This window comes from Syngnathus floridae, chromosome 17 (assembly GCF_059516105.1).
Source record: "Syngnathus floridae isolate MCC-2025c chromosome 17, RoL_Sflo_1.0, whole genome shotgun sequence".
Taxonomy (NCBI): Eukaryota; Metazoa; Chordata; class Actinopteri; order Syngnathiformes; family Syngnathidae; genus Syngnathus; species Syngnathus floridae.
Window position 1 is genome coordinate 1,785,805 of NC_142429.1, and position 21,405 is coordinate 1,807,209.

General features: G+C 49.9%; 1 protein-coding gene across 1 annotated transcript; it reads left to right on the forward strand.

Moving 5' to 3' along the window:
- Positions 1-3,588: 3,588 nt before the first annotated feature.
- Positions 3,589-20,774, forward strand: LOC148383161 (uncharacterized). Its single transcript, XM_088358175.1, has 6 exons — positions 3,589-3,829; positions 3,909-4,029; positions 4,103-4,173; positions 16,043-17,079; positions 20,403-20,510; positions 20,730-20,774. Exons 1-6 carry the CDS (start codon positions 3,589-3,591, stop codon positions 20,772-20,774), a joined length of 1,623 nt encoding a protein of 540 aa, XP_088214301.1.
- Positions 20,775-21,405: the final 631 nt, after the last annotated feature.

Consider the following 21,405-nt stretch of genomic DNA (forward strand, 5'->3'; position numbering starts at 1 on the left):
GTATATATGTTGCAAAATATTAAGTTTCCATCCATCCATCCATCCATCCATCCATCCATCCATCCATCCATCCATCCATCCATCCATCCATCCATCCATCCATCCATCCATCCATCCATCCATCCATCCATCCATCCATCCATCCATCCATCCATCCATCCATCCATCCATCCATCAGCAGCTTTAGGAGGGACTCCCAGACTTCCCTCTCCCCAGCCACTTCGTCCAGCTCATCCCTGGGGATCCCAAGGCGTTCCCAGGCCAGCTGAGACATAGTTTCTCCAGCGCGTCCTGGGGAGTCCACGGGGTCACCTGCCGGTGGGACATGCCCGTAACATCTCCCCAACGAGGCATCCAGGAGGCATCCTGATGAGATGCCCGAGCCACCTCATCTAGCTCCTCTCAACGTGGAGGAGCAGCGGCTCTACTCAGAGTCTCTCCAGGATGACCGAGCTTTTCACCCTATCTCTAAGGGAAAGCCCGGACACCCTGCGGATGAAACTCATCTCTGCCGCTTGCGTTTGGGATCTTATTCTTTCAGTCACGACCCATAGCTTGTGACCATAGGTGAGGGCGGGAGCACAGATTGACCGGTAAATTGAGTGCTTTGCCTTTTGGTTCGGCTCTCTCTTCATCACGACGGACCGGTACATTACAGCCGATAGCCGACTGCACCGATCCACCTGTCAATCTCACGCTCCATCCTGCCCTCGCTCGTGAACAAGACCCCAAGATACTTGATTCCTCCACTTGGGGCAGGATCTCATTCCCGATCCGGAGAGGGCATTCCACCCTTCTCCGACTGAGGACCATGGACTAAGATTTGGAGGTGCTGAACCTCATCCCGACCGCTTCACACTCGGCTGTGAACCGCTCCAGTGAGAGCTGGAGATCACAACTTGAAAAAGCCAAAAGCATCACGTTGTCTGCAAAACTGCTCCTCCTGAATCCGTGATTCGACGGACCCTCCTCTACAGCACCCCTGAATAGACCTTACCAGGGAGGCTGAGGAGTATTTTCTCTGTAGTTGGTCCACACCCTTTGGTCTTCCTTTTCAAAGAGGTGAAGCACCACCCCAGTCTGCCAATCCAGATGCACCGTCCCCGATGTCCACGTAATGCTAAAGAGGCGTGTCCACCATGACAGCCCCACAACATCCAGAGCCTTTAAAAACTCCGGCTGGATCTCATCCACCCCTGGGGCCTTGCCCCGAGGAGTTTTTTTAACTACCTCAGTGGCTTCGAGACCAGAGATTGGTGGAAGGGTTGTTGGTGGATTGAGGAGGTCTTCAAAGTATTCTCTCCTTTGACTCACGACCTTCCAAATTGATGTCAGCAGCAAGCCATCTCCACTGTAAACTGCTTCCCCCTCCTGAGACGCCGGATGGTGGACAAGAACATCCTCGAAGCCATCCGGAGGTCATTCTCCATGGCCTGGCCAAACTCCTCCCATGCCTCAGCAACTGCCAAAGCTGCGTTCAACTTGGCCGACCAGTACCTGTCGGCTGCCTCTGGGGTCCCACAGGCCAAAACGGCCTGATAGGACTCCTTCTTCAGCTTGACGGCATCCCTTACTGCCAAGTCCCACCATCGGGTTCGGGTTTTGTGGCTACAACAGGCACCGACAACCTTATGGCAACACATCAGGTCGGCTGCCTCAACAATGGAGGCACGGAACATTGTCCACTCAAATACACCAATGGAGTCATGCGGCTCCTCAATGGGGCATGTGGCTCCCCAATTGAGTCATGCGGACCTCGAACCACAGCTACTTTTCAGTGGTTTTTCACACTTGCCGTTCTCATCCCTGGAGTCAGCCGCGCCAAGAGGGTGCCATGCCACGAGGGTAGCGCGAGGGCACCAAGAAAAAGCCGCGCCCAGAGAACTCTGCACAAAGAAGTTGCAACGATAGGGGGCCAGAAGTGTGCCACGCCATGAGGGCGTCGTGTCAAAAAGGGCTGCCGGCTGTGCTGAGAGGTCACTGCGCCGAGAGACCACTGCGCCTAGAAGGAACCGCCCGGAAAGGGCGCCTTCCCAAAAGGGCGCCACGCCAAGATGGCGCATCCCCGAAAAGGCGCCGCGCCAAGAGGGTGCCATAACGAAAGCGGGCCACGCTGCCTTAAAAGGGCCTCACCGTGAGAAGGCGTCGCACTGCCAGGGAGCTGCTCCTTCTCGGCAAAAGCCCTCTCTGCGCAGTGCGCAACCCTCGGCGTGGTGGCGAATGTGCGCAGCGCTGAAAGGACAACGCGGTGAGAGGGCGCCGCGATGATAGTGCCCTGCGTGGCGGCAAGAGGATTGCCGCGCCAGGGCGCGGCGCAGAAAGGGCGCCACGCCGAGAGGGCACCACACTGCACCGTGGTGCATCGCGCTGCACCGTGCTGCACTGTGCTACACCGCGCTGTACCGCGCTGCGGCACTGCATGCTGCAACGCACTGCACCACGCTGCACCGCGCTGCACCGCGGTGCACCGCGCTGCACTGCGCTGCACCTTACGGCAGCACGCTGCCGCGCGCTGCCCCTTGCTGCACCGCGCTGCAGCGCGCTGCATCGCGTTGCACCGCTGCACCGCGCTGCAACGCGCTGCGGCAGTGCACCGCGGTGCGCCGTGCGACACCCTTCCACCATGGCGCGGCGCCCTATTGGCGCGGCTCTCTCTCGGCGCGGCGCAGCAGGGCGCCCTCTCAGCGCGGCAACCTTTCAGCATCCTCACGTCAATCTCTCGGCGCAACACAGCTTTCTCTCGGCGCGACGCAGCACTCTCTCTGCACGGTGCCCTCTCAGCGCAACGCCCTCTCGGCGCGTCACACCCTCGGCCCACTCTGCCAGCGCAGAGCGCGGAGCGCGCGCAACGCTCGTGTCTTCTCTGCGCAGTTTGCACCATGTTGGTGCGGCGTCCTCTCAGCGCAGTGTCCTATCAGAGCGGCACACTCTTGACGCAACACGGCGCCTTCTCAGCGCGGCGTGACATGGTGCCCTGTCGGAGCAGCGTGGCGCCTTCCTGGTGCAGCACGGCGCCCTCTAGACACCGTGCCCTCCCGACACAGCGCACACACATTCTCTGGGTGCAGCGCACACTCTGCGCAGCACGCTTGACCTGTCAGAACAGTGCCCTCTCGGTACAGCGTGCCTGTGCTGTCGACGCAGTGCAATCTTGGTGCAGCACGCGTGCGGCATCTTGGCGCACCCTGGGCCCGCCTTCTAGGCGCAGCACTAACAGCATGCGCACCCTCTCGGTGCAGCACCCTCTCGGTGCAGGGCCCTCTGTGCCAAGAGGGCCCTGCGTCGAGAGGGTGCACGAGCTGCGAGCGCGGCACCGCGTCACACCGTGCCAAGAGGACGCCACGGCGAGACCCGGCACATTATCCTCTCGGTGCAGCCCTTGTGCCCTCTCGGCTCATTGCCCACTCGGCGTAGCGCTCTTGGCACAGCGCCGAGAGGGAGCTTCGCCAAGTGGGCACTGCGCCGAGAGAGCTCACGTGCTCCGCCGAGACGATGATGCGCCAAAAGGGCCCACACGCTCCGCCGACAGGGCGCCGCGCTGAGTGGGAGCTGCGGCGAGAGGACTACGCACCATGAGGGTGCTGCGCAATGAGGGCGCTGCCCCTTTGGGGCGCCCTCGCGGTGCCCTCACGGCACCCTTTGCAGCACCCTCGTGGCACCATCTCCGTCTCTGTGCAGCGCCAACTCGGCGCAGCGCCGTCTCGGCACAGCACGCGCGCGCGCCCTCTCGGCGCCGAGAGGGCCTACTGCTACGAGGGCCCCGCATCGAGAGGGTGCGCGTGCTGCGCCAAAAGGGCCTGCGCACTCCGCCGACAAGGCGCCGCGCCAAGTTGGCGCTCCGCCGAGAGGACTACGCGCAATGAGGGTGCTGCACCATGAGGGTGTCGCTCGTTTGGGGTGCCCTCTAGGCTTTGCAGCACCCTCGGGGCGCCCTTGCGGCACCCTCTCGGCCTTCTCGGCGCAGCGCCAACTCGGCACTGCGCCGCCTCGGCGCAGCACGCACGTGCGCCCTCCCGGCACCGAGAAGACGTAGTGCCAAGAGGGCCCTGTGCCGAGAGGGTGCGCGCGCTGCGCTAAAACGGCCCGCGCGCTCCGCCGACAGGGCACCATCTCAGTGCAGCGCCAACTCGGCGCAGCGCCGTCTCAGCGCAGCACAATCCGTTCCAGAAGGCGGTTCGAGAAGTGAATCGGTCAAATTTTGAATCTATTTTTCCCATTACAAATAATGGAAAAAGATTTAATCCGTTCCAAGACTAAAACAAAGCACCTTTTTTAAGCCTTTTTTTAAGTTGCGCTATTTTGTCTGATCACGCAACTGCAGCGCACCACCAAACGCGCAACCTTAGGACACCGCCGACGGCAACACTGCATTATTGTGACAGAGCCGTCGCTGAAATTTAGAAAATCCTAATGTACAAACCAAAATTTAAGTGGACTTCAGGGCGCAGGGAGCTTAATTTGGTCCGATCGGGCAACCGCAGTGCGCCGGGCACTATCTGTCGCATTGCTTTAAGAGCATCTTTGTGTTTCAGGATGGCTTTACTGCTCCCACTTGCTTTCTTTAGAGGCATGATTGGGGTTTAATACAATCCTCAAAGTAACGAAAATACAATAACGAGCGGAGTCAGTCTGCATCCGGGCCGTGCAGTCCGATTTTCTCGGGTCCTTTCGGCTCATCTCGCGAGGTTCGACCGCCGAATTTTGTTGACAACCGAAGCAAATAAATCTCGAATTTTTCGTTCGAATTCCGATTTGTTCGAGAACCGGGACATTCCAAAACCGAGGTTTGACTGTAACAGTAAATATATTGGAGCGAATTGGATGTGAGCGAACGCTGGCGCGTCTTGCTGCCGTTGCTCTCTGATCATTTTCTTTAAAGATTTGCTCTGATATTGTGCACATTCTGCAGCAAACCACAAAACCTTGATGGATGTGGTACTGTTTGGCTTCATTCTGGGTTAACTTCCTGGCGGACCTGTCTGTCTGGAGCGTGTCTTTGACCGCCTTGATCAGGGGTCGGCAACCCAAAATGTTCAAAGAGCCATATTGACCCCCCCCCTCCCCCAAAAAAGAAATAACTGTCTGGAGCATCAAAAATCTAAATGCTTTTTATAAGCATATAATACATGAACTATTTTTGGCCCAGCCATCGCGGTAAGAGCCGGTGCAGACGGATAAATACGGAGGACAAAAATAAGGCAGAGACATGAATTTGGTTTGGCCTGCATGTGATCACCTTTGTGAATGAGCTGCTGCCATTTATGGATTGCACACAGGTGTGTAACCACACCCACACTCACTGGGTCACAGGGTCAATTGGGGACATGACATATCCATAGTCCATAGTTCAGTTACTAAATAGAAAACATACAAATTTCTCCATCCTGACTTTATCAACAGACTTAGTAAAAACATCGGCCACTATATCACCCGTAGGGCAATAGAGAAGAAGAATGTTGCCTTCTGAAATAACAGAGCGAACAAAATGGTATCTGATGTCAATATGTTTGTATCGCTGTCGACACACAGGGTTTTTGGAGAGAACAATAGCACCCTGATTGTCCTCAAAAACAGTCACAGGTATAAAGTTCAAAGTATTGTCCATTCCTTTCAATAGGTTAACCAGATATAAGCTTTCTTTAGTTGTTGTAGACAGAGTCATGTATTCGGCCTCACAGGTAGATAAGGCGACTGTGGGCTGTTTCTGAGATTTCAAGGAAACAATAGCCCCAGCCTCGGACAAACTAAAGCAGTAACCAGGAACACTGCGCCGGTCATTCTGGTCAGCTGCCCAGTCTGCATCACTATAGGCAACAAGCTTCAAGTTTACGTCTTGCTTTTTATAGCACAACTCCTGGTCCAGAGTACATTTCAAACATCTCAGAACATGTTTAGCGGCCACCCAGTGCTGTTCTTTAAGTTCAGACAAGTATTGGGATAATTTACCAACAACAAAACTTAGATCTGGTCGAGTAGATGTTATTACATAAATCGTACTTCCAACCACTTCACAATATTTTACAGCATCAGTAGGTAAATCATCATTGTAAAATCTAAATTTCATTTCACATGGTGTTGACCTTGGCTTGCACTGACTCTTGTCAAACCTGCCAAGAATTTTTGTGATATACCTCTTTTGATTCATTTTGACTTCTGCTTTTGTCTGGGTAAAATCATTGCCAACGAAATGTCTTACTTTCCCAAGATCTTTAATTTTGAATTTGTACCCTAACATTTCCTTCACTTCACAACATTACTCACTGCAAGAAAATCGTCAACCCAAATAATCAACAGGAATCTGTCATTTCCAACATTTTTACAGTAAACACAATAGTCAGCAATATTTTGAACAAAACCATTTTCAATAAGGAAATCGTGTAACATCCTATTCCAGTTTCGTCCTGACTGTTTCAAACCATACAGTGACTTATTGGGCTTACACACTAGTTTCTCTCCTGTTTAAGATTTAACCTCAAACACTTCAGGCTGCTCCATGTAAATCACACAGTCTGTAGAGCATGGAGAACTTCTGTTTTAACATTCATCCGATGTACCACTAAATTGTACTGTACTGCAAGCTGCATCAAAATAGGAACAGAAGTCATATCAGCAGTTGGTTAGAAGGTTTCATTATAGTCTAATCCTGCCACTTGACTACAACCTTTTTCTACATATCTGGTAAAGTCGTCAAAGTAAAAGTATCATTCTCTATTGGAGTGTCCATTTCCTCTTTCATAGCTTTGGCCCACTGCTTATAGTCTAATCCTGCCACTTGACTGCAACCTGCTCGTCAAAGTAAAAGTATCATTCTCTATTAGAGACTCCATTTCCTCTTTCACAGCTGTGGCCCATTGCTTTGATTTAGAAGAGCTCAAAGCTTCTTTTGGGGTTTGTGGGACATCACAAGTCACACGATAACAATAATCAATACTTGTGAATGCTTCATCACATTTGACCTCATAATCACAATCTGAACACGCGCCAAGTGGCTGAAAATAGCTCCAGCCGAGGGGATTGGCACTTTATAAGCACCGCTGATGAGATCGCAGAGCCTTATTCGTCTTCCGGCGGCCGGCGCACTCACACACGCCGCCCGGGACCACCGGGAGGCCATGTGCACGCGCCAGGTGGCCGAAAAAAGCTCCAGCCGAGCGGATCGGCACTTTATAAGCACTACGGATGATATCACGGAGCCTAATTCGACTTCCAGTGGCCGGCGCATTCACGCACGCCGCCCGGGGAAACCGGGAGGCCGTGTGCTCGCGCCGGGTGGCCGAAAATAGCTCTAGCCGAGCGGATCGGCGCTTTATAAGCACTGCGGATGCCTCGCGGAGCCTTATTCGACTTCCGGCGTTCTGCGCACTCATGCGCGCCGTCCGCGATCACCGGGAGGCCGTGCGAACGCGCCAGGTTGCCGAAAATAGCTCCAGCCGAGCGGATCAGTACTGTATAAGCACCGTGGATGAGATTGCGGAGCCTCATTCGATTTCCGGCGGCCGGCACACTCACGCGCGGTGCCCGGGACCACCGGGAGGCCGTGCACATGCGCCAGGTGGGCAAAAATAGCTCCAGCCGAGCAGATAGGCACTTTATAAGCACCGTGGATGAGATCGCGGAGCCTCATTAGACTTCCGGCGGCCGGCGCACTCACGCACGCCGCCCGGGACCACCGGGAGGCCGTGCGCTCACGCACCGGGTGTCCGAAAATAGCTCCAGCCGAGCGGATCGGCACTTTCTAAGCACCGGGGATGAGATCGCGGAGCCTTATTCGACTTTCGGTGGCCGGCGCACTCACGCACGCCGCCCGGGACCACCGGGAAGCCGTGCGCATGCGCCGGGTGGCCAAAATAAGCTCCAGCCGAGCAGATAGGCACTTTATAAGCACCGCGGATGAGATCGCGGAGCCTTATTCGACATCCGGCGGCAGGCGCACTCACGCACGCCGCCCGGGACCACCGGGAGGCCGCGTGCACGCGCCAGGTGGCCAAAAATAGCCCCAGCTGAGTGGATCGGCACTTTATAAGCACCGCGGATGAGATCGCAGAGCCTCATTCGACTTCCGGCGGCCGGTGCACTTACCCGCGCCGCCCGGGACCACCGGGAGGCCGTGGGCACGTGCCAGGTGAGCGAAAATAGCTCCGGCCGAGCGGATCGGCACTTTATAAGCACTGCAGATGAGATCGCGGAGCCTTATTCGACTTCCGGCGGCCGGTGCACTTACCCGCGCCGCCCGGGACCACCGGGAGGCCGTGGGCACGCGCCAGGTGAGCGAAAATAGCTCCGGCCGAGCGGATCGGCGCTTTATAAGCACTGCAGATGAGATCGCAGAGCCTTATTCGACTTCCGGCGGCCGGCGCACTCACGCGCGCCGCCCACGACCACCAGGAGACCGTGCGCACGCGCCAGGTGGCCAGAAATAGCTCCAGCCGAGCTAATCGGCACTGTTTAAGGATCGCGGATGAGATCGCTGAGCCTCATTCGACTTCCGGTGGCCGGCGCACTCACGCACACCGCCCGGGACCACCGGGAGGCCTTGCGCATGTGCCAGGTCGCCGAAATTAGCTCCAGCCGAGCGGATAGGCACTTTATAAGCACCGCGGATGAGATCTCGGAGCCTTATTCGACTTCCGGCGGCCGGCGCACTCACGCGTGCCGCCCGGCACCACCGGGAGGCCGTGCGTACGCACCAGGTTTCCGAAAATAGCTCAGCGGATCGGCACTTTATAAGCACCGCGGATAAGATCGCGGAGCCTCATTCGACTTCCGGCGGCCGGCGCTGTTAAATAAATTGTATATATATGTTATCATGCGTTCCCTAATGAGTACTTATTAATAAGATTATTGCACAGAATGCCTGCTGTTTCGACTTGCAGACGTTCACCAGTCAACAACAAGTCAAACGATGCTGTCTGGAGCTTCCTGATCTTCTACACCTCTGGGAATCCAAGAAAGTTGTTGATAGCTCACTCTCGTTGATGTCTGCACATGGCATTTTGTCCTTGCATTCTTCTCTCATGGCGCCTTGTCTGTGACTTGTGTTTCACATAGCATTTTGTCCTTGCACTCTATTTAGTCTCTCATTACATCTTGTCTGCGACTTCTTGTTTCACATAGCATTTTGTCCTTGCTCTCATGACGTCTTGTCTGCGACTTCTTGTTTCACATAGAATCTCGTTTCTTCTCTAATGAGAAAAAGTCCACGCCTTCTCCCCACCTCCTTAGGGGCTAATCTCACATTGTGGGTAGGGCATTCCAAATAAAAAGAGCAAAGAGTGCAAACAGATTTTTAGTGTAGTCAGATTGCTGTAAATCTGGATGCACTCCTAGCGAGAAAAAACTCAATATTCTGCCTCACTTGTTTTGTCTGCTGATCCTTTTCTTTTATACAGATATTCAGTCAGAGAAAATACCTGACAGTAATTGGGGGCTCGTCCGGGATTTCTTCAGACCGGAAGGCGCTCGGCTGACTTGTTCGACACAAGACAAGTCCTTGGCCAAGGCATATAAAGAAACCCTTTTCAAGGGGCTGTCTCGATCAAGTCGGCTGCACGCCGGAGTGGTTGACGAGATCATCCGAGGAAAAGAACCGGCAGACTGTGAGTATGAATATTGATTAATGAATGTGCAGTGACAAGTGGTCACTTAAAACCTTGACAATTCTAGACCCTATCAAGTGCAATTAGAAACAGTTTAATTCCGTTGGGATGATGGAGTCCCCTGACTTATTCAGTTAAATTCCATGGGAGGGTGGACTCCTCTGTTTCCTAATAGAAGTACAGGTGTTCAGAACAGTTAAATTTCGCTGAGGTGTCATAGGGCCTCCTAACTTGAAGAGTTTCTTAAAATCCACGGGAGGGCGGACTCCCCTGCTTGCCTGTGAGACGATAAAAGTGCGCATTGTGTGTGTATGGTTTGACTGAGAGTGATCTCATTAGAGCTCTCCTCTATATAAACACACAGGATTGTAAACAGTGGCTTTGTGTGGACGCAGATGCAAGGACTCTCCGCTTCCTCCGGGAAGGTGAAAGGAGTCTCACCACACATCGAACATTTAACCACTGTCCTGTGAATAAAGTTGGCTTTAGGACACTGTAGGTGCCATTCGAATTGCCAACTCTGAAATTTAGAAAAACTAACCATGGGAAAATCAAATAGCAAACAAAAGCCGCTACCCCAATATGAATTAAAATGCAAAGATTGGAAATTGATGGAAGGGGTCGACCCTTAAAATATAAAATATCTTGATAAATGGATAACCGATTACAAATTTGATGGTCAGCTGAAATCGAATTCGTTGAATAACCTAAAGCAATCAATTGATGCTAAATGTGGCGCAAAGAAGAATAAAGACGGATATCACCTAATAGTAAAATGGGAATTGGAAGCTGAGAAGAGAAAATGTGGGCTGATGAGAGGGAAAGTGAAAGATAAGGAAGACGAAGAAAAGATAAAAAAGACCTTGCTGTTGCACAGACAGGAAGATGATGAGACAGTGTCAGCTAGGGCTCGCTTGAGAACCGAAGCTGACAATGTGATGAATGACGATGAGAAGAATGATCAAATTATACAGTCTCTGTACCCCACATTACCAAGCACAGACCATCCTCCTGAATATAGTGATTCTGCTCGTGGCATGTTGACACGAAGCCGTGCAAAGTTGGGTCCCTCGGCTGACGCATACCCGATGATTCAAGTGGCCAATCCTCATGATGATGGAGGACCCACAATTTTGGTATACAGAACATGGACCCAAGCTGATATAAAATCAGCAATTGAAGGTATAGCGTTGCCCTCTGAGGATGTTGATCAATACTGTATCGACATTAGACAACTCATTTCTTCCTATAATTTGAGAGGCGATGAAGTACAACAGGTTTTCATGGCAACCTTAACCAAACATTGGGCAGGCGTTAAAGGCACCTGGAATACTTTTGATTTTCAGGGCCGTCCATTGGAATGTCAAGGGGGGCCGTTACAAACAGAAATTGACCAACTATTGGGCAGGATAAAAATAAAATTCGAACGTAGAGCAAATTACACAGACATTGGCCAAACCAAACAAAAAGAAGATGAGTTGTTTGAAGACTTTAGACACAGACTAGAAAGAGTGTTCAAAGCCAATAGTGGCTTGGAGCATGGAACTGATGTCTATGAGCAACAACTCAAAAATGCTCTACATGCAAATTCGCGACCAGCAATCCAAAACTGGATCACAAAACATATGATCACTTTCCCGACATCTACCTTTCCACAGTTCATTGATCATGCTATGCACGCCGAAAAAGTTGTCAATTCAAAAAGAGCAAAAGAGAAAGGGAAAACAGGGACCATTTTTTTAGTTAAAGGAGAGCAGTCTGAAGTGTTCTATCAAAATAGGACCTTCGAACCAAGCCTAGGGGGGCGTGGTCGTAACAAAGTCCGTGGCAAAGGTAGCGGGGGGTACAGTCGTGGTTATCCCAATTATGAAAGAAATGGCCAACCTGCCTCAGGTCAGTCAAAACGGTACAATGCTGAACCTCCTATTTGCTGGTCATGTGGGAAAAAAGGCCATATAGCAAGAAACTGCCCGGGTAATCATGGGGACGAGAGTAAACCCCCCTTATGACTAGCCGACGGTCAAAATACAGTTGAAACAACTGCCTTGCCCACAGCTCCCCCTGTTGATGTAGATGTGAACATTCAAGATTTGTTGATGAACAATATTGAGAAGCCCGTGATAACCCTAATGGTAAACGGGACTCCAATAACTTTTTTTGGGTGACTCAGGGGCGTGTGTGACCACATGTCGTGACATACCTGGAGACATGCGAGAAAATGGTAAATCGTTTTGGATGAGAGCAGCAAATGGGCTGGCAACCCCAGTTCCCCAGTCTCGACCAGTTTGGATACAGGACCCAGAAGGGGGAAGTTGTTGCATTCCCATATTGCTGATGCCCAGTTGCCCTATTAATTTGCTAGGTAGAGATGCTCTCACTGCCCTTGGGCTTTCCCTTGTGTCTCTTAACGATCAAATTGTTGTCAAAAGGCGACACCAGGTGCAGGTTTTTGGTCAATTTCACTGCTACTATTTTTATTCATTGGATTTGGCTGACGCAGAAGTGGTGGAATTTTGTTCCCCTCTTTTGGCCCGTGTGGCCACCCTTTTGCACTGGCCTGAACAGGCAACGGAAGCCGATAAACTACACATAACCATGTGGCATAAAGACACACCTGGTCCTGATCACGACTACGAGAACATGCTTGAGGCTGCTACACCTGCCTCTTTGACGACGTCTTTCCTTCTACATGATGGTGAAAGCCGTGCTTGTGTAGTCATACAAACTGCTCCCCCTGCTGTTCAGAAGTTTTACATGTCTCCCACTCCGCTCCACATCTCTCTCTACAGACGTGGCAAAGTTTGGGATTTATGGCTGGTGATGCCTTGGCAGCTTCTGACTGGACTCAGGTTAATCCTGACTCCTTTTATAGTCCTTCCACCAAGCTCTTTAAACAAAATATGACTCGAGACCTGTCATTTATTGGTGGAATCCACGCTGATCCTTGTGTTGAGCAAACACCCTCATTTTGAGATTTTGTGTCGTCTGATGACGAGCACATCCTCGCTGAGGTCCCAAGTCATCTTTGGTCTGCGGGTCCTTCTGACGTTGGTTTAGTGAAAGGTGCGCTTCCTGTTGTCATAAGACCTAGAACTGAATACCGCCCTTGTGTGAGGCAGTATCCTTTAAAACCTGATGCCTTACAGGGTATCGCACCTGTTATTTCTGATTTGTTAAAAGCAGGTGTCATTGTTTCTTGCCCGGATTCTCCTTGCAATACTCCAATTTTCCCTGTAAAGAAGGGGGTTCTGTGGGGTGGAGAATGGTGCAAGACTTGCAGGCTGTAAACAATGCTGTGTCGCTGACCCTCATACCTTGTTGAATTCATTGACATCTGATGCGAAAATCTTTTCAGTGATTGACATTAGCAATGCTTTTTTCCCTTTCCCTATTGCAGAAGAGAGTTGGTTTTGGTTTGCATTTACATATGCTGGCTCGAGGTACACCTTTACAAGGTTACCACAAGGGTATTGTGAAAGCTCAACAATTTACTCGCAGGTGATGGCAGCCAGCATGGCTAAATTTGTCCCGCCGATGGGAAGTCAAATCCTGCTCCATGTTGATGACATTTTAATAGCATCTCCTGATTTTGCCTCTTGCCAGGAAGACACGCTTGCAGTGTTGCATCACTTGGCAAGTGAGGTCAGCAAGAACAAGCTTCAACTGTGGTCCACTGAAATTAAATATTTAGGCCACAATCTAAGTTCCCAAGGTCAAACTATAGTTGAGAGCAGGAAAACATCTATTTTGCAAGCTCCTAAACCACTCACAAAGAAACGAATGATGTCTTTTTTGGGTTTCACAGGTTATTGTAGGTGCTGGATACTTGATTATGCCCAAATTGTTGCTCCTCTGTCCAAATTGATGTATGTGGAAGACATCTCAATGTCCACTCACTTAAAATGGACACCTGAAGCTGAGGATGCTTTTGTTTTGATCAAACAGACTTTGGTCTCCAGCTCCACTCTGGCCTTACCCAACTATGATAAGGCATTTGTCCAAACTGTTGACTGCAAAGGTCATTACATGACCTTTGTTTTGCTCCAATCACATGGCTCAAAGTTGCGACCTATTGCTTTTTATTCCTCTAAACTGGACAGTGTTGCATGTGCTCTCCCACCATGCGTGAGGGCCGTGGTGGCGGCCTCCATGGCTGTGGAGAGCAGTGCTGGTGTTGTGTTGTTTCATCCTTTGACACTGAAAGTTCCTCATGCTGTCTCAGCTCTTCTGCTACGGACTAATATGACCTTTCTGTCGCCTGCACGTCATCTTTCTTGCATGTCTACGTTGCTGTCTCAGCCGCACCTGACCGTTGAAAGATGCACGACACTCAACCTGCCACTCTCATTCCCCTTCCTGACGACGGTGAATTCCATGATTGTGTCAATGCTGCACAACAGCAGCAAGGGCTTGGCCTGATTTGGGAGATACGCCTCTGCCAGATGGTCATGTGGTTTTTGTTGATGGGTCTTCTAAGACAAATGAATTTGGTGTGACCCTTACTGGGTATGCCATTGTTACTGCTGACGAAGTTTTGGAAGCTGCTAATCTGCCATCCTATATGTCAGCGCAAGCCGCTGAGCTCATTGCTTTAACTGGGGCATGCAACTTGTTTGCAAACAAATCCGTCACTATCTGGACTGATAGTCAGTATGCTTTTGCTACAGTGCACGTTTTTGCTCAGCAGTGGAGCAACCGGGGTATGGTAACTTCTACGGGGAAGCCCGTCACCCATTCCGCATTACTAACTCAACTTTTGGATGCTGTCCAGCTACCTTTAAAGGTGGCGGTTTGCAAATGTGCTGCTCACACTGCAAGCTTTGATCCTGTCTCTCTTGGTAATGCTTTTGCTGACAAGTCCGCTAAGGCCGCTGCAGAAGGGCTGCTCCATGTCCTCTCGTCTCTCACTGATCATAATTCGATCTCCCCTGATGTGTTGCTTGACATGCAGTCTCAGAGCCCCTCCCGGGAACGACTCTCTTGGGAAAAACGGGATGCAACTAAAAACACTGATGTTCTTTGTTTGACCTTTGCGCAAACCTGTCTTGCCTCGTAACTTGTTCAAATGGGCTGCTATTTCGAGTCATGGGGTCACCCATGTCTCGACGGGGGGTATGGTGAAACAAGTTGAGGCTATTTATACAACATACGGGTTTGCAGCTTTTTCACAACACTTTTGCAGAGCGTGTTTGATCTGTGCTAAACATAACCCACAAGGAAACTTAAGACCTCGGAGAGGGAAGTTCCCGACTCCACTGTATCCATTTCAGATAATACACATGGATTATATACAATTAAATAAGTGTGAAGGGAATGAATATTGTTTAGTCATAGTAGATGCATTTTCTAAATGGGTAGAAACATTTCCCACCAAACATGCTGATGCACTCACAGTGGCAAAATCCTTATGCAAAGACATCATTCCAAGGTATGGTATTCCAGAAAAAGTTTACAGCGACAATGGTCCACATTTTGTGAATCAAATAGTGCATAACATTGGAAGAATGTTCCAAATAAATTTAAAGAACCATTGTTCCTACCATCCACAGTCAGCTGGCCTTGTTGAGAGGGCTAACGCAACTATAAAAAACAGATTACGAATATGTATGGAAGAAACCAAACGACCATGGACTCAGTGCTTAGACCTGGTCAAAATGTACATAAATATTACAAGTACAACAGGTCTAACTCCCTATGAAACTGTGTTTGGAAGACCTTACAGGCTTCCTCAGTTCAAGGACACATGGTAGATCCCCGAGGAAGCCTCATTAGCTGATTACATGAGAAAAATGTTGGAACGTCAGAAGAATCAAACCAATAACACTGATGATGAACCCATGTCTCCACAGGAAGACCCAAAAGTGGTACCGGGAGACTGGGTTTTGATCAAGAGTATCAAGAGGAAGAATTGGCATTCACCCAAGTGGGAAGGTCCCTTTTTGGTACTACTCACGGCACCTAATGCTTTGAAAATAGCCGAACGCAACACGTGGATTCATTTATCTTATTGCAAAAAGGTGATCTCCGCAGACCCAACCTAAGTAAGGAAGGTGAGCAAAGTCTGGTAATAGTGCCTGATCCTGGTGCCAAGATCCAGGGTTGACACGAAAGCTAGCAGAAGAGTATTCCAAGACACCAACCCGAAGCTCAGGGTGTTGACTCTGAGGAGATCTAAAACATGAGCATTAGAGAGTCATTCGTAAACTGCTTTAATCGGGCCGTAGCCTGTGCAAAGCCTACCATGTGCTTTTGGTTGTTTTTGCTGGTTTGTGTTATTGTTATACTTTTTTCAGGGGTTATTTTATTGGCAGAGTACCATGAGCCTCGAATACTCTTCTCTCAGGCAACTACCAATACTGATTCGAATCAATATGGCTCATGGGGAAAAATTGCTAGACATAAGCGCAACACTAAATCCCCTTTTGATCATGTTGTTTGTACTCCAGAAACCGTCCGCGTTCCAACTTGCGTGCCATGGCTTTTGTCCTGGAGTTACAATAATTTGTTGATGTTTACTGTGGCCCCTAATACGTCTTCTTCTATTGTTTTACCTTTGAAAAGTCTGAAAGGTTTTCAAAATGGTCGCCCCACTACTGGGGGTGAATGGCTCGGATACTGGTGGTATTTAACTGGCCACCCGGTTAGCACCGTCCGGGGCACCCTTGTCACCCCACAAACGCGAGATTATTGGCCCTCTGGGTCCAGTGAAGAGGCTGTGTTCTTCGCCAGACGAGTTACTTTGAAGAATCAGGGCACAAGCCTCCTTTTGACTCTTACGCTCCCTGATGGTCAAATTCGTCCTCCAAATGCCACCTTGTTTAACACTTCCTGTTGGGGTTTTCAACTGTGGGCTTGGTCCTCTGGAATTGATCCTCACTTTCCTATTGCTATTTGCATTAACAAAACAATGTCGATCGCGGACCGTCCCGTTATAAATAATTACGCCATGTCAGCACAAGCAAAAATCACAAGTGTGCTCCTCACTGATGTAGACAGCTATTTTTTAGCCTCCACGGGAATAAGCGGTCAAACCAACAACTGGCTTCTTATGGTTGAGCAAGCCGCAAAGATGGCTAACACCAGTTGCATTGCATGTATGGGTCCAAGACCTCTTTTGAAAATCATACCTGCAAATATAGTTCCGAGGTGTCCTGTTGTTTTAATGTTAAACTCATCCATTTCACCCACTCATGATTGTTTTAAATGGGATAAGGTTTACCCCGTTGCCTCTATGACAAAACGTAAACCCTTTTTTTCTTCCAACATAGCTAAGGGTGATTTCACATGCATTAGATTACCTGGTAGCGGTGAGAAGCTCGGCGCCCTAGCTACTGCATGGTGTGGGTCCATGATTAATGTCACTGCCCCTTTTTTGCCTATTGGTCGTAGTGATATTTGGTTTTGGTGTAATAGTAACAAACTTTATGATAGGTTGCCTTTAAACAGCTTTGGAATTTGCGCTTTGGTAACCCTATTGCTTCCTGTTCATTTGATACAAATGTCTTCTTATGATCTAACATCTTTTGCTAACTCCGTAGTGACCGAGTCCTGGCCGAGAACGAAGCGAAGCACCGAATGGCAGGGCGTGGCTGATCAAACTTACATATACGCCATTGGTGTTCCTAGAGGAGTACCGGATGAGTATAAGCTGGTGAATCAGATAGCAGCTGGTTTTGAATACGCCTTGTGTTGGTGGTGAACTCTTAACAAAAATGTTGACAGGATTAACTAAATGAATTACAACGTGCAGAGGCTTGGAAACTGGACCGAGGCGGGTTTCAAGATTCAAGATTTAAGAGTTTTTTATTCGCCATGTTTGAGCGTGCCAAACAAGGAATTTGACTTCGGTAAATCACAGCCTCTGTTCAACATTTAGGTGACTAACAACAACACTCAGGACATGTGAAAAACGAAAGATATTCTCAAACATCCCCTGATCTTAAACTGATCTTAAACTCCCAAGAGGGCAAGGAAAAACTCAAAACTCCAGCTAGGGGAAATGAGAAACCTTGAGAAGAGACCACAGATGGGAGGGTCTCTCTTCTAGGATGACCAGGCTGCAATGGATGCAGAGAGGACACATAGTACAAACAGTGTAGACAAAAAAAGGTGTGGAAAGCGGTGTGTTATTGCACAGTAATGACTCTGAGACTCTAAGAGTGGTGTGAGTTCATCAGAGCGACAGCCTGGGGGAAGAAGCTGTCGCTGTGTCTGCTGGTTTTAGTGTACAGAGCTCTATAACGGCGTCCGGAGGGGAGTAGTTCAAACAGGCTGCAACCTGGGTGTGAAGGGTCTGTTGAGATGTTACTTGCACGTTTCCTGGTCCTGGACAGGTACAAGTCTTGGATAGATGGGAGGTTGATTCCAATTATCTTTTCTGCAGTCCTTATTGTCCGCTGCAGTCTGTGCTTGTCTTGTTTGGAGGCCGATCCAAACCAGACAGTGATGGAGGTGCAGAGGACAGACCGGATGATGGCAGTGTAAAAGGTCTTCAGCAGCTCCCGCGGTAGGTTGAACTTCTTGAGCTGTCTCAGGAAGTACAGCCTCTGCTGGGCCTTCTTTCGGACAGAGTCTATGGGGCCGGTCCATTTCAGGTCCCGAGAGATTGTGGTTCCCAGGAACTTGAAGGTGTCTGATGAGAGAATAGTATTACTGCTGATAGTGAGGGGTGAAAGTGGTGAAGGGCCTCGCCTGAAGCCTCATTCGACTTCAGGACCACAGGGAGGCCGTGCGCACGCGCCGGGTGGCTGAAATAAGCTCCAGCCGAGCGGATCGGCACTATATAAGACCGCGGATGAGATCGCGGAGCCTCATTCGACTTCCGGCGGCCGGTGCACTCACGCACGCCGCCCAGGACCACCGGGAGGCCGTGCGCTTGCGCCGGGTTGCCGAAAATAGCTCCAGCCGAGCGGATCCGCACGTTATAAGCACCGCGGATGAGATCACGGAGCCTTGTTTGACTTCCATCGGGCCGCGCGCGCACGATGAGCAGCGCCGGTGACCGTCCAGCTCCATCTGGTACCTTGCACAGCCCACTTCTCCCCCCACGCGGACTTCCAAGCTCTCGGGGAGACATTCGGAAGCTGCCAGTGAAGCTGTGGCGGGGAATTACCTCCCTCTGGTGGACACGGCAAAAAATTACACCTCTTTTCCCACCTAGCACAGACTCGCATTGCTCCGCGTCCGTTGACACTTTGAGTGGCCAAACGGCGGGAGTAACTGTAACTCTCTTAAGGTTTGATTAGAGGGTATTCCTGAGGGGTGAATAAACGAGGGGGGACCCTTTTTGACTGTTCAATCCTATTACCGTCTCACGTCTGGTTCTTCAACGTATTACTATTAATTATAAATTAATAGATAACCCAACATGGCGTCAGAAGTGGTGCTAAAAGGAGGATACCACGGAGTTGGAGGCCTCACAACAGGGAGAGCAGGTGAGGTCCGTGTGCACGACGGTGAGGAGACGCAAGCATGGAGAGTTTCCATGTGCCGCCACCGGAGAAATTCACGTTCAAGCCAGAGGAATGCCCGAAGTGGATAAAGCGCTTTGAAAGGTTCAGAGTAGCATCCGGACTGGAAACACAACCTGAGGGAAACCAGGTAAATGCCTTAAACTACACAATGGGTGAGGATATCCTCACGTCATTAAGATTGACCGACAGAGAGATGACCGCCTATGGAACGGTGAGGGAAAGGCTAAATGCACACTTTATTTCAAGAAGAAATGTCATTTTTGAACGAGCCAAATTCAATATGCGACAGCAAGAGGCGGGAGAAACTGTGGACAGTTTTATTACTGCACTTCACTGTCTATCGGAGCATTGTGGCTACGGTGCGTTGCATGAAGAAAGGATCCGAGACAGATTGGTGGTCGGATTAAAAGACAAAAAACTCTCAGAACAATTGCAGCTAGACCCGGACTTGACTCTAGAGCGGGCCATGAGAAAGTGCCGTCAGAGTGAGCTAGTAAAGAAACAAGAAGAAATATTGAAAAGGAATTTTAACATGGAAGCAGCAAGCGCTGAACTCAACAGCGTCAGCCTGAAACAGCGTCAGCGAGCCAACACTGCCACCAGCTGGAAAAGTACGGGAGGGCAATAAAAGAGGACAATGGTTAAAAAGACGTTCTCAGAGACCCCGAAACAGACAAAATGTGGGAAATGTGGCGATTTGAAAGGACACAATCCACAACAATGTCCAGCAAGAGAAGCAGCATGCAATTTGTGCAAGAAAAGAGGACATTATGCCAAGGTGTGCCGCACAAAAATGGTGCATGAAATGAATGTCACAGAAGAGAGTGATGATTTATTTTTAGGGGCACTTAGCAATGGCCAAAATGATGACCCATGGATTGTAACAATATCAATGGGTGGCACAGACACAAAATTTAAAATGTACACTGGCGCCGATGTCACGGCGATACCAGCAAAACTCTACAACGGACAGTTGGCAAAGCTGGAGCACGTCAGCAGAGTTGTGCGTGGGCCAGGAAATGTACCTTTAATGGTGGAAGGAAAATTCAACACTAAACTCCACAAAAATGGCAAGGAAACAATGCAAGACATTTATGTCGTGAGAGACCTAGGATTCCCACTATTAGGACGGCCAGCACTAAATGCACTGAAGTTAGTAGCTAGGCTTGATACAGTGACTCTCGACTCAAAAGCTAGAGTAAAACAACAGTTTCCCAACCTGTTCAATGGATTAGGGAAATTGGAAGGAGAATACAACATTGTGTTGAAACCCAATGCTGTGCCATTCTCAATCTCTATGCCAAGACGTGTTGCGCTGCCACTACTTCCAAAGGTGAAGGAGGAGTTGGCCAGAATGGAGTCACAAGGCGTCATCAGTAAGGTGGAGGAACCAACCGAATGGTGTGCCGGAATGGTAGTGGCGCCCAAGCCCAACGGAAAAGTACGGATATGCTCTGACCTCACTGAACTAAATAAATCTGTGCAGAGAGAAAGGCTCGTCTCTGTTGATGACATTCATTACGCCTTTCGGGAGATTCTGTTATAACAGATTGTGCTTTGGAATATCGTCCGCACCTGAGCACTTCCAGAAGAGAATGTCACAAATTCTAGATGGATTGGAGGGTGTTTTTGTGCCAGATGGATGACGTGCTTATCCTAGGAGCTACGCAGGAGGAGCATGACAGGCGACTTCATGCAGCACTAACACGGCTCCAGGATGCAGGCGTCACACTCAATGACAAATGTTTTCCAAGTCAACAATAAAATTTCTGGGGCAGATTGTGAGAGCCTCAGGAGTGAGTGCTGATCCAGACAAGGTGAAAGCAGTGTCCACCATGCGGGAGCCGAGAAACATCACTGAAACCAGAAGCTTAATCGGCATGGTTAATCACCTGGGGAAATTCCTACCACATTTAACAGACAAAACAAAGCCATTGAGAGATCTACTCAAGAAGACTAACATGTGGACATGGGGATTGCAGCAACAAAAAGCTTTTGAAGAAATCAAAAAAGAACTTACGACACAACAAATACTTGCATTGTACAACCCAAACGCAGAGACAGTGGTATCGGCTGATGCCTCCTCATATGGATTAGGAGCAGTGCTTCTGCAGAAACATGATGGAAAAGTAAGACCGGTTGCGTACGCGTCACGCGCCCTTACTACTACAGAGCAGCGCTATGCGCGGATTGAAAAAGAGGCGTTGGCCACAACATGGGCATGTGAACGCTTTGCAGAGTTTCTCATTGGCTCTACTTTCCACGTGGAAACGGATCATAAACCATTGGTCCCACTCCTGGGTTCACGACACCTAGACGATCTTCCACCACGCATA

What these genes read in the sequence shown, in the direction of transcription:
- LOC148383161 (XM_088358175.1), top strand. Translation starts at nt 3,589, where the DNA reads ATGAGGGCGCTGCCCCTTTGGGGCGCCCTCGCGGTGCCCTCACGGCAC. An exon ending in ACAATCCGTTCCAGAAGGCG is followed by an intron (nt 4,174 to 16,042) that starts GTTCGAGAAGTG and finishes TTTGTACTCCAG; the next exon opens with AAACCGTCCGCGTTCCAACT. An exon ending in TGGTAACCCTATTGCTTCCT is followed by an intron (nt 17,080 to 20,402) that starts GTTCATTTGATA and finishes CTACTTCCAAAG; the next exon opens with GTGAAGGAGGAGTTGGCCAG.